Below are 16,646 nucleotides of genomic sequence, written 5' to 3'. Positions count from 1 at the left end.
GATCTGGACACTAAAGTGTAACAGATGTTTAGAAACCTCTCTCTTTCTTTCTCAGGGAAAAGAGGAACATTTTAGCTAAATACGTGTATTATATTTAATCTGTATCTCATTACGATAAAGTTTAGAAAATGCAATTATGTTTATGTAGCCTACATTAAGCATTTAACACATTTAGTAAATATGTCAATAGTGGAATGTGCGTGTGTGGGCTTGGTTATTAAATTGTTAGTGGTTCATTTACCTTACAGTGAACAGTTTTAATGAATCTCAAGGTATTTACTTGAAAAGAAGGCAAAAGGGACACTGACGAAATGTTTTATATTATATGCTTTATGTGACTTATTACTGTCTACGTTAAACAGAAAGTGTCAGAACATTTGTTACTGGCTGGAGCCTATGGTTCTGCATAAATACTGATCTAAATATCTGCGCGTTCTGTTTCCTAAGACTTCCTAGGAAAGCGCGTGAACTCCTCCTCTAAAAGGCTCTATGGTCCTCCTTCGTGCGCGCCTGGTTTTGTGTGATGGACTGAGGGCAGCGGAGATCTGAAAAAGTCTACCCAAACTTCGACATATCGATTTGGAGGTCTTGGGTTAGGGTTGGTGTATTTTGGGGTCGGGTTTAAAGTAAGTTTTCTGAGAGTTCCACTATGGAGACTCTCGGAGTTCTTCTTGCGCTGTTAAGCGTTGGAGCGCTATTCTCTGGGGCGCGAGCTCAACTCAGAAGACCAAAATTTGCTGGTGAGTATATGAGTAGCGTTAACTTAATCAATTTTAATAAAACTGTTGTCAAAACCCTAGCCTTTTTTTGTTGGCGTCCAAACCGAACTTTAGACTTGTGGAGTAATCGTTGTAAGGACGGTATATTAACTGAATGTACTATACGTACGGGACTATAGAGCACGTAGGTTCCTTTGCAGAATTTGATTTTAGCCAGATGATGGTGTCCCAGTGGATAGGTTTACTGTTTTGTTTAGTTGCCTTGACGTACAGCATGTGTAGCCTACTCCTGTCCATCTGTTATTGTTCTCACTTAAGTGTAGATAAATGAAGGGGGTGTGTTGGTAAGCTGCATGTTAAATATCTTGACTGATATCTGATCAGTTTCGTTTTAGAATCTGATTTTACGCAATAGGCACACATGTCAACCATGTTGCAGATGATCCATCATGCCATCGTTTGAAACTGTTTGAAGCCTACAGGAGCAGTGAACCACACAGGCCTTGTGACTTGTATCCCAGGCCTCAGTCTTCTTCAAACTGCAGATACTGTAGATATTCTGTATTAAAGGATGGAGACTCACACCCAGTGATGTGAACATTTAAATGGATACAGTGTGAATGGGGGTAGGCCTAGACTCCGGCCATGTTCTGTGGGTGACTGACCCCATACCGCCTGCCCCTAGTGGCCCATTGCTCCCATTGCCTACAACAAACAGTAGTACAAACGTGTGCTAACGGACGGTTAGCATCGATTCTGTTGATGTCTCTGCTTTAATCTATGTTCCTATCTTCAGTCTTGATGTGTGGGTGCGAATCATCAGTCATTGGGTAACAAGCTGGATAGCCAGGCTAACTCTAGTAGCCTCTGGCCCATGCTGTCTGTGTAATAACAATCAGTGTTTGAATTGTGTCTGAGGTCTTGGGGTGTCCCCAAGGTGGATGGTGGGGGGGGACTGGGTAGCTGGGGATTCCCCAAGTTCAATTTTTTGGGGGTTCCTTCAACTCTTATGGGGGGTCTGGGAATTCCAACACTAGCAGCAATAGTGGTGGTAGCAAAAATACCATAGAAGCCAGGCTAATGGCATCATGTTTATTGTTTTGTCTATACTTGATTGAACTGACATCGTATTCTGTGTGTGTGTGTTTGCAGAATGTCCTGTTGACCTCTTTTTCGTGTTGGATACGTCTGAGAGTGTCGCCCTGAGAGTCAAACCTCCCAATTTCTACATTGATCAGATTAAAGATTTCACCAAGCGCTTCATAGATGAGCTCCAGGACATGTAAGACACAACCAATATACCTGCATCTAGTTACCATGGCTACATGGTTCATGTAGTGGGAACCTTACATGACCCATTCTACCTACCCATAGGTTCTGAAGTACCAAATCAAATTCATATGATTAAACTCATTTCAATATTGTATTCTTCTTTGTATGCTATATTGTGTTGTTATCTGAAAGTCTTTGTGTTGTGGGTTGTGTTGGGTTTGTCTTTTGTTTATGCTAGGCGCCATCCATGTGACCGCTACCTGACCTGGAACTCTGGAGCGCTTCACTACAGTGACGACATCATCCTGGTGCGTCATCTAAGTGACATCAGCACCGAGCGGCAGGCACTGAAAGATGATGTTGACACCATCAAATACATCGGCAAGGGGACGCACACCGACTGTGCCATCAAGAGAGGCTTGGCAGAATTGCTAATAGGGTGACAAACAAGATACAAGCACACACAAACACACACACACATAAATATACTCGAAAAGCTTAGTTGTAATTGCAATGAACTACTGACGCTAATTTATGTCTCTGTGTATGCGTGTGGTGTGTGTGTGTGCTGGCGAATGTCTTTCGTGCAGGGGCTCTCACTACCATGAGAATAAGTACATTGTGGTTGTGACTGATGGTCATCCCATCACGGGTTACAAGGAGCCTTGTGGAGGAGTGCAGGAGGCGGCCAATGAGGCCAGACAACACGGGGTTAAAGTGTTCGCTGTTGCCATCTCCCCCGACCAGGAGGTAGGCTAGTATACACACACCTAGCCCCCCCAGTCCTTACCCCCTATATGCAGTCTGAGTGGATTGGATAGCAATATGCAAAATCTCAGTCCAGTTGGGGCTTGTGTTAGCTGTAGATATGCATCTCTACTTCAAATCATACATTTCAGTGTGCTTGTTCAAACACATTTTTTGTAGTCTATATCTTTTAGATACTTGTATAATTATAATGTGTTCTTCGTAATTCAGACATGACTGTGATCAGGTGATTACCTGGTGGTCACTAGGAGCACTACACCAGTCGAACCAACAGCCTAATGACTATGCTATAACTCTCTGCAGGACACCAGGTTGTCTGTGATCGCTACAGACCAGCACTACAGACAGAATTTCACTGCTGCCGATGACAGCAGGACCACCAAGATGAGGACTATCCGCACCATCATAGATATGATAGTATGTACCCTCTCTTGCATAGATATGATAGTATGTACCCTCTCTTGCGTAGATATGATAGTATGTACCCTCTCTTGCATAGATATGATAGTATGTACCCTCTCTTGCGTAGATATGATAGTATGTACCCTTTCTTGTCCTCTTCTCTTGTCTCCTGTACTCTCTTCTACACTCTACTTTATTCTCCTCAGCTTAAAAAACACACAGTAGTGATATAGTGTAACATCTTCTCTCTCTTTTTCTTTACAGACAAATGAGACGAAGGATGTGGTGAGTCTTGGCGTTATGTTTGTATATTACTATGTGTATGTTATTTCTGACAATTGTTTGTGTACTCTATATATACAACACATCTAACTGTTTTGATGTATTACATCAGTTGCCACTGTAAACGTTTAAATATTTATCTTATTTTTTCAGTGTTGCTCGTTCGACTGCAACGTAAGTATGCCTTATATGCTTCTGTGCAACCCATTCTGTCACTTTCTGGTTATTGCTTGTTTATGGGTGATGATATGACTGGTTGTGTCTGTTCTGTAGGCCCAAGGAGGTCCCAAAGGACCGGACGGAGAGCTGGGTTCTAAGGTGAGATACAAACACACTGTACAGAATCATTCTGGCTCATTGTGCATTGTGTTTCGCATAAAATAACACATTTGAATTTACTAACGTTTGTTCTCCACAGGGAGAGATAGGAAGACAGGGGATGCCAGGAGAGAAGGGGGACATCGGTCCAGCAGTACGTACATACAACCACGCACATATCCCCAACTTTGACCTCGGTTGCATTTCTTTGCGAAATACATGCCCCTCCTTTTTCTCACAAATACAAACACAAACACAAATACCCCTACATGTGATGATATGTACAATTCTACTGTACTATTCTACTGTGTTATTCTACTGTACTTTTCTACTGTGTTATTCAGGGAAACCCTGGAGACCCTGGCCCTGTGGGGTACCGTGGCATGAAGGTATGACACACACAGGGATGTGAAGGAGAGGATCTTTAAAGTTGTGATGGTGGAAGTGAAGAGACAGAAGATGATTTGTTCAGAAACAGCAGTGGTAACGGTGTTTTGTGTTTCTAGGGTGACCGCGGTGAACGTGGGGGCAAGGTAATATCTGCACAATCAAAGACGACAACGATTAATAATATAAAGATTTAATTGATTAGATGTATTTGCATGTATGATATATTTCCTGATGAATAATCCTTGAGGTGATGTGTTAATGAGGTACCACAGCAATTGTATCAGGACTGATCAATCTCTTCTCTGTTTACTGCAGGGTGATAGAGGTCATAAAGGCTACAAGGTAAGCTTGTCTCTGATTTGTAGGTGACTTGAAGTCTTCTCTCATTTGTGGATGCTCTGAAAGCAAATGTATGTTCCCTCATCTCTCTCCCACTCTGCCTCTCTTTCACATTCTCCATTCCTCTTTCTCTGTTCTCTCTCCATCACAACCTCCCTGTTTCTCTTTGTTTCTCAGGGCGATAAAGGCCACAGAGGGACAGATGGGGTTGATGGACGGAAGGTGAGATTCATGCAGTGTCTCTGTCAACGTTCAAACAGTATAAAGTGTGTGTTTGTGTGTTAAATCTTAAATACATGTGTTCCTCTTTTGTAGGGTGATGCAGGCTTCTCTGGTCTTCCTGGCTGTAAAGGATCTCCTGGGCCAGATGTGAGTACCAAACTTGATTCTGATCTTGACCTAAAACTCTGATCTGGACCTTTAACTGCTTTCTGCTCCAACCCTGACTCCGAGAGCCTCAGTCTTAACAGAGAGGTTTCCAATCTGGACCACTAGGAACTCATCCAGATCAAACTGCATCCAGACATGCTGTCATGTTTTGTTTGTAGGCTCTAATCTAGCTAATCAAAACATTATATAGCATCGTGTAGTGGTGGTTCACAGCTGCCGTGGGCATGCTAAGCGGATGTGCTATGCTGTGTCAGAGTGAAGTCCTCTGTCTTAGTCCTGGCGCTTCCTAACCTATGTTTAATCTCTGCTCTGACAGTGCCGGGGCGGGGGGGGGGGGGGGGGGGGGGGGGGGGGTTGATGGAGGATGAGAGCTGGTGGGGGGGGAGGGAGGATGGAGGACCCTTTCATCACTGTGTTTACATTCTTTACAGTCAGATTGTTTGAAGGAGCATACACATTCATACTGTAAACACATGAACACAAATAAACATATCCACACACGCGCACACACACGTATATACGTACCTATACATGTGGTATGACTCTTACAGGTTGGGGTGTACTGGTGTTGATGTAATTTCTGGGTTCATGGTGAGAACTCTTTGTGTGTTCTGGTTTCAGGGCACTCAGGGAGATTCTGGTCCAAAGGGAGATCCCGGTTCTTACGGAGCCAAAGGAGCAAAAGTAAGATTGGACCTCATGCACTCTTTCTCGTTAATATTGTTTTGTGGGCATATGACTGTAAACACAAACATCATCAGTATGGAAGGCTGATGTACAAGAGAAAAAAGTAGTGGTGTGTGACGTGTGGGCTTGCTCTTCCAGGGTGATGTTGGGAAGGACGGAGAGCTTGGGAGACAGGGGAACGACGGCCCCTCAGGGCCTAAGGTAGGTGTCCCGGGCAGCTGCAGAAGCATGTTGGGGGAGATGAAGAGTGTCCGAATGGGTACATGTGACGAAAGGTTCCCCATATCCAAGACGTCGTGTCACATGATATGCTGTGTTCTGACAGGGTGACCAGGGTCCACGAGGACCCAATGGGGACAAAGGAGAGCGGGGCGATGATGTAAGTGAAAGCGGAGGACCCCAGTGGCATCAGGTTAATGGGAGATTCGTTATGTTATAGAGGACATATCTGACATCACTTCCTGTGTGTGTTTCAGGGCGCTCCTGGACCAGATGGAGGACGAGGAGACAGAGTACTTATGCACCTTGTTTTGGCTCAGCTGTGTATGTGTGTGTGTGTTTGGATACCTTTTAAGGTGTTTGTTAACATTCCTCTACTCTTCCTCAGGGTGCAGCAGGAGAGAAGGGCGAGCAAGGTTCCCGTGGGAACAGGGGCCCTAAAGGAGATGGAGTGAGTGATGAGGAGGATGCTGACAAAGTTGCTAGACCTTAAATGGGCATACAGGGTCTAATTGTAATGATTTCCTTATCCGTCCTATTAGGGGGATCCAGGCCCAAGAGGAGAGCCAGGAAGGGAGGGGTCATCCGGTCCCAATGGAGATTCAGTAAGTTCAATCTTCACCATAATCTCACTTTCACACAAACATACTGTGGCAGACGGCAGGGAGAGGTGAGTGGTGATTGAGGGAAGATATCTGGCAGGAGAGACAGGCTGCATCTCGTAGCTGCAGGAAGTCCCTACCTGGCTCGAGGGTGGAGCCAACGGGCTGTCAGACATCTTCCCTCAATCACCACTCGCCTCACCTCTCCCTGCCGTCTGCCACAGTACTCAAACACAAACTCACGAGTCCACTCGACCAATTGCCACAACTTTTGGAATTGAATTGGCCACTCCCACCAATGGGAGTAGTTGAATGACAGTTCTATCAACGATCTGTGGGAGCGAGGTAGAAAGGAGAGCGAAGCAAACAATTGACCTAAGATACACACATGGTCTTCCAGGCCTTGTTTTAAATGCATATCCTCTAAGTTCTCCCTGCTCAGCCCACCGCTGTATTTGAAAACCATCCATTCAAATGAAATCCCCTGTTCTTGGTTGCATTCACCACAATTTCCAGGGTAAACCCCTTCATGTGGGCCATCAGTGATCCTCAGCATAGTTGGGCTGTGATGCCCAGTGTGGGTGTGTTTGAATCCTCTTACTGTAGACAGTAGACGACCATTCACCATATTCAGCGTCATCTTTTCTTTTTGGCAGCATCCATTTTTCCTGTTGGAGAGGCTGTGTGCATGTATGGGAGTGGCTATGGATGTATTCGTGCATTTGTGTGTGCAAGTCTTTGTATGTATGTGTGCACGCTCGTGTGTGTGTGTGTGTTGGCCCATGCATGCCTGTGTGGGCGTGTGTGCGCGTCCATGTGTATATGGAAGTTAGAAAGCCAGTAGCCTTAGTAAATGGAAATCTGGCCAGGAATCAAGGTTGCTACTTTGCTCTCCTACTCTCTCTCCCTATGTCTCTCTCTGTGTCTCTCTCTTTCCCTCTCCCCTTTCGCCTCTCTCTCTCTCCCATTCTCTCCCCTTCATGGGAACATTCAAACTCACTCTTTCCCCTCTGACTCAGTTCTTCTCTGGGTTTTCTCTCAGAACCACAGCTTGGCTTGGTTAATAATATCCAGGCCAGTGAAATAAGAATAACACTTTAGTTGTGGTAACCTCCGTAACGGCAGAACTATGAAAGGTTCTTTTGTGCTTTCAGCCTGCCTCCTTCCTTCATCCGAACCAAATTAGCCGACCAAACATGGGAATAAATGACAGCAGACACACAAACACATAAAAAAAAAATGAAAATACAAACACACACACACCATCACAGGAGCATTGTGACACCATCATTGATATAGTGTTGTTGAACTATAAAATGAATTGACCCTATGAACTGCCTAAAATAAAACATTGGGTCAGGATACTGAACTTGAAACTTTCTAAGACCTCTGCCAAGTAGGTGGAGCAGCAAAAACACTCTACAGGAAATTGCCTGATATCCAGCCTATTTAAATGAGGAAATAAGGCTTTCTTAGCCTAGCATAGTGAACATAGCTTAGCCCCTGCTGTTCATCTGGTGTCACCCATAGGGCTGCTTTAAGGATGTTCTAACTGTGTTACAGGGGGAGCCAGGACGGCCAGGGTCTCCAGGGTATCGAGGAGATGAGGGCCAAACTGGACCAGAGGTGAGTCCATACACACACACACGCGTGCACATACATCACACCCAAAATGCACAAACACACACGTCTTGTCTTTTGGACATTTCTCTTTATTGTCTTGTGACTGTTACATGTCTACATTCGTCAAGTCCATGTTTGTGTCTATCTGTCCCTCAGGGACCGAAAGGACCCAGAGGAATCAAAGGAGCTCCCGGAGACAGAGGCCTGATTGGGGAAAGGGTGAGGGAAGGAGTGTGACATGAAGAGTGTAATCAGACAAAAACGAGGATACATAGATGATTGTTGGCCCTGCACTGAGTGGGTAATGTGTGTGTGTGTGTGCGGTAGTGTAACTTCCACTGTGTGGTCTGTATCTTATGTTACAGGGAGAGGATGGCTCCCCAGGAAATGGAACTGAAGGTTGCCATGGTTTCCAGGTAGATATTCAGAGGGGTGTGTTTTTTATGAAACATTTTGCTTGGTATCTGCAACCTCTGATGTGTGTGTGTCTCTTGAACAGGGTTACCCTGGCCCACGTGGAGATCCTGGAGAGCCGGTAAGATGAGGTCCTCAAACACCCAGCTCCAAAGAGCCTCTTAACTGTTCTTAGCTCATCTATCTGGAGTACCTAAATACAGACGTGAAATCAGATGTCTTATCAAACACTTGTAATTGTTGCTTTTTGGCCTCTTCTCTCTGGTCCACTGTAGGGCGGCAAGGGTACCCCTGGACCAAAAGGAGATGACGGAGAGGCCGGAGAGTCAGGCCTGGATGTGAGTGTGGCCCTGTGTCTCTCCCTGTGTCTCTCCCTTGTCCTCTTTTATAGTCATCTTTTATGCATCTCTCTTCAAGTTTATCTCTCCTTAACTCCTTAATCTGGTCCTGGCAGAGACAGACAGGATGTGACTCACCCTCTTTTTTAATAGTTCTCTCACTTTTTCCGCTGTGACCCCAACCCCCCCTCCCCTCCTCCCCCCTCCCCTCCTCCCCCCTCCCCTCCTTCCCCCACCCCCCCTCCCATTTTTAAGTAATTCGTATTGGATAACCCCCTTTTCTCTCTCATTTCCCCTCCCTCTCTTTCCATTTTGCAGCTGGAAGTGCTTTATCAAAAACAGCATCAACATCTTGAATGTGTGTATTGTGTGCACATGTGTGTATGTCTGTTTGGGGAGCTTTGAGCTGAGGCAGCTGTGTATATGCTGTTGTCATGGATACCCGGAAATGAAGGGGGAGGAATATGGAAGGGGAGTTTAATCTTTGCTGTTTGAAATGTATCCATCTTTCTGCCCCACTTATGAGAAAGCTTGAGTTTAACCCCAAGACTAGCTTGGGGATGTGTATGTTTTTCATCACCATTTGTACTACAAAACATTATTTCCAGACAAACGCTTTAATGTGTGACTGGCATTCAGTGTTTTTCAAAATTCCCCTGCTGCAATTAATGTTTTCCAGCTTTGGTCAGTGACAGCTTCTTTTATGTATAGAGCTCATTTGCAAAAGCCGATAAACGCCATCTTTAAAAAATAAGAACATCTCTGTATGATGCCCTAAACTGTGACATAATTCATTTCTCAGGAGTGTGTGTGCGTGCGTGTGTGTGTGTGACTGTGGGTATGTTTTGTCTGATGATCATATGGGTCATGTTTTATATGTCTCTTTCAAGTTAGGAATGTGTGGCGATCGCTTCCATATGTGAGTGTCTGTGAGCTCACTCTACATGGGTGCTTTTGTGTGCGCGCAGATATGTGTCTGAGTGTCTCACAGACCAGGTGGCTAGTTTACCTCCGCTAACCTGCAGAACACATTCAATCTACAAACACATGACGTACTCCCAGGGTATGGCAACCATTACCTTAATCCAGCTGGCTCTGAATTACCTTTGACTGTGACATCAAACAGGATCAGTGATTTGTGGTTAGCCTGTCAGCAGGCTGTATGTGTTCCAGGCTAACATGGAGTGACATTTCTGGTGGTCAGTAAGCTGAGCTAAAGATCAGGCCTGTGGGATGAAACCAGCGCTTTCATCTTCTTAACTGGTCATTTGTCAAACTGAGCGTGGAAGCAGTTCCCAGCAGGACGCTCTGGGAATGGAATTCCAAAAGTTCTCAAATGTGTAAATGAATGATTTGGGATAAGTGTTGGGTTCCCAAAACAGCCTGTGGAAGTTATGTCCAGCCGTGCTCTTGACCTGTTAACGCTGGATCAGCTCTGGGTTAACATGGCAGCTGCATGTGTCCTGGCTCCTGGAACTGGGCCTTGGGAAGGCTGCAGCTGGAGAACCCTGCCCAGACCTGGTGGTGCAGGGTGGCAGCTCTACAGGGGAAGCAAGGGAGCACTTTATGTTTGTCATGAACCTATATTAAAATGGATGTGGCCCTTTCTCTCCCCCTCTCGCTTTCACTTTCTTTGTTCCTACACCCTTTCTCAGAACACTCGGCCAGGAATTCCAGGACCTAAAGGAGCCAAAGGTCATAGAGGACCTGAGGGCAACCCGGTAAGCTATCTGTGTGTGTGTGTGTTTAATGTGATGCATGTTCATGCTTGTCTAGACAGTGAAAGAGCTAAGACCACTCCCCACACCCCCAGTCCCATCCTCGCCCACACCCCACCCTCCCCACACCCTCCCCACACCCCCAGTCCCACCCTCCCCACACCCCCAGTCCCACCCACACCCAGTCCCACCCACACCCCACCCTCCCCACACCTCCAGACCCCCAGACTCCCCCTCCCCACACCCCCAGTCCCACCCTCCCCACACCCCCAGTCCCACCCACACCCCCAGACCCCCCCTCCCCACACCCCCAGTCCCACCCACACCCCACCCTCCCCACAACTCCAGACCCCCAGACCCCCCCTCCCCACACCCCCAGACCCCCCCTCCCCACACCCCCAGTCCCTGTTGACGTTAACAACAAGGGAAGTAATCCAGTCATTTTGCGTCCATTACTTTTTTGTTGGGGGGGGGACAATGAAACCCTCATCAATTCAAACATCGATGGACTTGCTACCGGAAAAACAATGACTTCCCTCAATTTGAGCGTAGACACCACACCCAGATCCATCTTCTAGATAAGAAGTTGATATCTCATTCCATCCCTCTTCCTGTTTCTCTCCCCTAACTTCTAACCCCTCCTCCTCTTCCTCTCCCTCTTTCCATCCAGCTCTTTCTGCTTTGGCTTTAGACTCCGCTGCATATTTCTGTGAGTTATGTTGGTGTAGGGCGAATCCTCAACCCAGGCTGCAATTAACTATTTTGTGTGTGTGTGTGTGTGTGACTCTAGGTGTGTGAGTGTGTATATGTGCATGTCTCGTGTATGTGATTGCATGCGTGTGCACGTTGTGTCACTGTGAAGAAAATATGATCTGAAAACTGAATTTTGTGTCTTCCTATAATGCAAAACAGATGGGCCTTAAGCTGCCTGACAGACAGGAGAGTGACAGAGAGAGGTTTATGACCGCTAGAAGACTTGTTGTTGCCGGGAGCACAGTGGGCGGACGTGTGACTGGAGACACTGCTGTTGTTTAAACTGCTGCCTCAGTCTTACTGAAGATATGACTCTCGGTTCCTCTGAATCCTCTTTTATTATCCCAGAGAAAAAGTTGGCCAGAGTAGCTATTTTCTTTCTTCCCTTCCAACAGATAAGCGCTGAATCTGAATAAACCTTTCGTTATTTCTAGAGGTACTGACCTCCCTCCTGTGTCTCTCTCTCTCCCCCAGGGACCTCCTGGCCCTCCAGGACCACCTGGAGTCGATGTGAGTTCAATATCCCTTCATTGTTTGACCGTACGTGTCTGTGTATTGTCTGTATACCATGTAATCATGTTCTGCCCCTCCCTCCAGGAGTGTAAGATTATGGACATCATCATGAAAATGTGCTGTAAGTGTCCCCCATCACACACTCCCACAGGCACACTTACCAATCTCCAACCGTAAACATGCACCGTGGAGCCTAACATCTTGTTGTCCCATGCCATAGAACAGAACCCCACACCACTGTTGCTCCTCAAACATTGACACTGACATGTATTCATTTAGCAGATGCTTTTATCCAAAGCCACTTCCAAGAGAGAGCTTTACAAAAGTGCATAGGGCAATGATCATAATCAACGAGAAAAAAAACATTGTGGGGAGCCAAAACATGAACATTGATTTTTTTTTTTACTTTTCTTTCTTTCCACAGCATGTTGTGGTGAGTCTATGGTTCTCTGCCTTACACCCACACTAAAGTATGTGATCATCTCCTTTGCAAATCCCCCATTCAAGGAACTGTCAACCCAAACTGTCTTGGATTTGTGTGTTTGTGTATGTGTGTGTGTGTGTGTGTGTGTGTGTGTATGTATGTGTGTGTAGAGTGTAAGTGTGGTCCTCTAGACCTGGCGTTTATCGTGGACAGCTCTGAGAGTATTGGCTCCGCTAACTTTGCCCTGGCCAAAGACTTCATCATCACCGTCATAGACAGACTCATGAAAGACCAGCAAGTCCGCGTGAGTAGTAGTGCCTGCTGATCAGGATTTGTGAATGTGTAAAATTGAATGCTGGTGTGGTAAAGGAGAATTTGCGCCAAAGAAATGAGCCATTTTGTCCCGTTCTGTCCAGTTTGGCTTCAACGACTCCAGAGTGGGCGTCGTTCAGTACAGTGGCTCGAGCGCTCAGGAGGCCGTCCAGCTGGGAGACCCCAACATAAACAACCTTGTTGAGCTCAAACAGTAAGCACACACACTCTGACACACACACTCACTGACACAACTACACAGCAGTCACATCTAAACATGTTTCTTTCCTTTCCTGTGTGTGTGTGTGTGTGTGTGTGTAGTGCTGTGAGGAACCTGCGTTGGCTAGCAGAAGCCACCTATACTGGCGAGGCTCTCCAGTTTTCTCTGGACAAACTGATCAACCAGCTAAAGAATAAGAACCGTGTGGTGCTGGTGCTCACTGACGGCCGCTCTGACACCAAGAGGGACAGAGTCCCCCTCAACACCCTGTGTGGTAAAGGCATCAAGGTGAGCTACACTCCCACACACACTCACACATTAGGTCTGGGTATCGATTGGGTTTTTACGATACCGGTGCCACATGGATACTTTTCAACGCGGTTCCGGTGCCTGAACGGACCTGACCTCAGTGATTTCACATGATTTTACAACTACCGTGCTTCGTCATAGCAGCTAGGTAACCAGATCTCCTCTGTCACGGTGGTGCTCTAGGTGGGAGGACTGGGAGTGAAGGACAACTTTGGTCGCCAGCCCAACCAGGAACAGCTCGGGGAGGTGGTGTGCACTAGCGATCCTACACCAGGCTTCTCCTTTGTACTGGATAACTTTGCTGAACTTCTCGACGACACTTTCCTACAGAACCTCACAGCACGCATCTGTGAAGGTACACAGCACACAAATATACTATATCAGTGGCCTGATCATGTTTCTGCCTTCAAATGAATAACATTTTGAGTGTCATTTTGTAGTAACATTTGTTTTGTCTCTATCCCTCGACAGACAAGAAGTGTCCTAAATACAAATGCGACAGTAAGTACAGCTTTGACAGAGTCTCGGTTTGAGATGTTGTCCTTTTGTCACGGACCTTAAATCTTGTCTTGCGTGTGTGTTGTAGTTTCCTTTGACGAGGACACTGACATCGTGGTGATGATGGACAGCTCTGCCAGCGTGGGCCAGCGTAACTTTGAGACGAGCAAGACGTTTGTCCGCCGTCTCGCCAAGCGCTTCCTCACTGCAGAGAAGAGAGGGCGGGCTAACATCAGGGTCGGGGTCGCCCAGTACAGCCGGACGTCTCGCACAGAGGCGGAGCTGACCTCTAACCTCACCGTGCTGAACGATCAGATCGAAGCGGCCACCTTCCAGAACGACGGGACGGATGTTACCGGGGCGATGAGCTTCGCCTTAGAACGCTTCCAGATCAGAGGTCCGGGAGCAAACAAGAAGAGGAAGTTGGTGCTCTTTTCGGATGGGAGGTCGCAGGGCGTTACCACGGCGATGCTGGAGAAGCGCGTGCGGCAGTTGGCCGACGCAGGGGTCGAGCTGTATGTCATCTCCGTGGGAACCCATGTGAACGAGAGCAACCTGCGCTACATGGCCAGTAGAGGGCGGAGCGACGATGTCACCTCCGCCCAGCACCACCTGTTCCGCCTCGCAGACTACTCCGCCCTGCTGGAGGGAGTCTTCGACCAAACCGTGTCCCACAGGGTCTCCAAGTCCAGCCTGGGCCACACGCTTTAGTTTCAGTCCCCTTCAATATCCATTTTTGCCCATTTACAATCACTGTGTTTATGTGTTTCATGTGTCAGAAAGCGACAAAACGATTGTGTGTCAAGACAGTATAGTCTGTGTGAGCAGGCGCGCTCTGGTCCTGGAGAGAAGATCCTGGCTTCTCTCTGATTTAGCTCCATCCATCCATGCAGCATGTCAGTGATTAGCCCCATTCTGCCCATCTCCTAAGGGACTCTCCAGGACCAGGGTGCCCCTGGTGTGAAGGATTGTGTTCAAGGTCTGACAGGGACCCTCTAAATGTTGCTCTTACGTCAACCCACAGGGGACAGGAAATTCTATCTGATGAGCTTTTGTGAAAACATCACTCTTCAGTTGACCTGGTGCTAATCAATCAAGGCTGTGTGTGTGTATGTGTGTAAACGTAGGTGCCGTGTTATGTATAGCCCCAGTGGAGATATCCCAATAAACAGTTCTTCTAAGGTCAATGGTCCAAAAACTGTTCTATGTCATCTGTTTACCAGAACTGTCTGCCATTTACACACACACAACTTCAGTCAGACAGGAAAACATCTGTCACGCCTGCACTTCCAGCCCTGATATGGTAAAAAGTCTCCACAGTCCCCCTAATCAACACACACACTCACTTTCCCGTATGCTCGCTTCAGCCTGGTAAAGTTACAGTGTTAATGCTAAGCCACATTACTGATGTTGTGGACCAGAGTCAATGTGTCATCTGTGGTGCTGATAGTGTATCTGTCTACTTATTTTGTTACAATTGTTGTTAAGAAACCTTACCTGGATACACTTTCCATTAGTAGATTTGTAAAAGCTCCTTCAATAAAGGTTGCTAAACCCAACAGTCTGCTCAATCTCTCTCTTTTTATTGCATCACACACACACACTCAATATAAATACATTCGCTTAGACAAATATAACTACATAGACACATCCTGATTATTTACATTTAGTCATTTATTTTGTACATTTAGTCATTTAGCAGACGCTCTTATTATATAAGATCAATTCAACACCTATAGCAACCTGAATGTCTGATTATGTGTGTGTATGTGTAAAGGAGAAAGAGAAAGTATCTGTGTGTATATCTGTCTCTTCCTGAGTGTAGCTACATTAAAAAAATATCTAGGGCTCAAAGTCCTCTGAACCTCATAGCATTTATGGTAACATTTCAGGGTATATATGTGTGTGTTTGTGAGAAGGTGAGTGTGTCTGCTCCACAGACATTTGTCTTGGCTGTTCTATCACTTCAGTGAGACTCAATTTCCTCCATACTCCTTCTACGTGTTCTGGAGAAAGAGGGAGAGAAGAGAAGCCCTGTGATTCTCAGGTCTCTCCACTGGCAGATGCTACTCCGTCTTCCCGTGAATTTCTAAGGAGCGCGAGCTGTGGGGATTTCTCCCTGAAATTCACTAGAAATGTATGGGCAATGGGAGGAAGGTAATTGTGTGTGTATGTGCGCGTGCGTGCGTGCATGGACAGGCGTGCATGCATGGACAGGCGTGCGTGCATGGACAGACGTGCATGCATGGACAGGCGTGCACGTGATGGCAGAGTGCAAGGATGTAACAAGTCCCAGCTGCCTGGTTTTAGAGCACATCTGGAGCATGAAAGAGTAACAGAGAAGGCAGAGGATAGAGGGGGAGGGGGGAAAGAGAGAGGACAGCAACACTGTTAGAAGGATGGCTAAATGTTGAACACACTGATGAAAACGGTTTGTTCTAAGAGATGCAGCGCCACTAAGTCTGAAACCATCTTGCAGTTAAAGGATTTTAAACCTCAACACCATTCCCATAACACACACAGACACACACTTACACACAACAATGGGGTGATGATCAGAGAGTTCTAGTTACTCCCTCTCAGACAAACATGAACACAAGTATGTTCTCGTTTAGAAGGGTGCATGCATATATGTGTGTGAGTCTTGCATGTTTGCAGCCTGTTACATTCTGTGGAGTCTGCATTTGGAAAGTTGGGTTTGTAAACCTGGACGTGATTATTCTCAGTCCCTCCAGACTGTGATTATTCTCAGTCCCTCCAGACTGAAATACTTTTAGTCTACGTAAAACAAAATGGTGGAAAATTGAACAAAAGAGAGCCAAGTTAGATAGGGAGAGAAAAAGGGAGTGAGAGAGAGTAAAAAAGGTAGGGAGAAAGAGGAGGAGATAGCATGGTTTTCTTTCATTTAGAAGGGGGGGGTGGGTCATTCCTGCTCCATGAGTCACTCTGAGAGAGACCAGATCCCCCCCCCCACCACACAACTGTGTTTCTCTCTCTCACACACACACACACACACACACACACACACACACATGCACACACATACGCCGGTCCCTCGCTTTTCTCCTCTCTGTTTAAGGAGAAATTTTGCTCTGGCCAAGACAGGGAGAAGTTGAAGTGTTTATATAAAACCTTG

At 46.4% G+C, this 16,646-nt stretch overlaps 1 protein-coding gene across 1 annotated transcript; it reads left to right on the top strand.

Moving 5' to 3' along the window:
* The first annotated feature begins 497 nt into the window (after positions 1-497).
* col6a1 (collagen, type VI, alpha 1) lies at positions 498-15,069 on the top strand. The gene is made up of 35 exons (XM_067252886.1): positions 498-740; positions 1,872-2,001; positions 2,230-2,430; positions 2,582-2,741; positions 3,063-3,176; positions 3,426-3,446; positions 3,597-3,617; positions 3,717-3,761; positions 3,862-3,915; positions 4,106-4,150; positions 4,268-4,294; positions 4,467-4,493; positions 4,668-4,712; positions 4,806-4,859; positions 5,502-5,564; positions 5,706-5,768; positions 5,893-5,946; positions 6,044-6,079; positions 6,175-6,237; positions 6,329-6,391; positions 7,952-8,014; positions 8,168-8,230; positions 8,377-8,427; positions 8,511-8,546; positions 8,701-8,763; positions 10,419-10,484; positions 11,709-11,744; positions 11,832-11,868; positions 12,172-12,180; positions 12,342-12,475; positions 12,588-12,697; positions 12,805-12,991; positions 13,196-13,367; positions 13,484-13,513; positions 13,599-15,069. Exons 1-35 carry the CDS (start codon positions 650-652, stop codon positions 14,219-14,221), a joined length of 3,057 nt encoding a protein of 1,018 aa, XP_067108987.1. The 5' UTR covers positions 498-649; the 3' UTR covers positions 14,222-15,069.
* The last annotated feature ends 1,577 nt before the right edge of the window (positions 15,070-16,646 follow it).

This window comes from Osmerus mordax, chromosome 16 (genome assembly GCF_038355195.1).
Source record: "Osmerus mordax isolate fOsmMor3 chromosome 16, fOsmMor3.pri, whole genome shotgun sequence".
In the NCBI taxonomy this organism is placed as follows: Eukaryota; Metazoa; Chordata; class Actinopteri; order Osmeriformes; family Osmeridae; genus Osmerus; species Osmerus mordax.
Note: the sequence above shows the minus strand (reverse complement) of the source record. Positions and strands in the feature narration are given on the sequence as shown.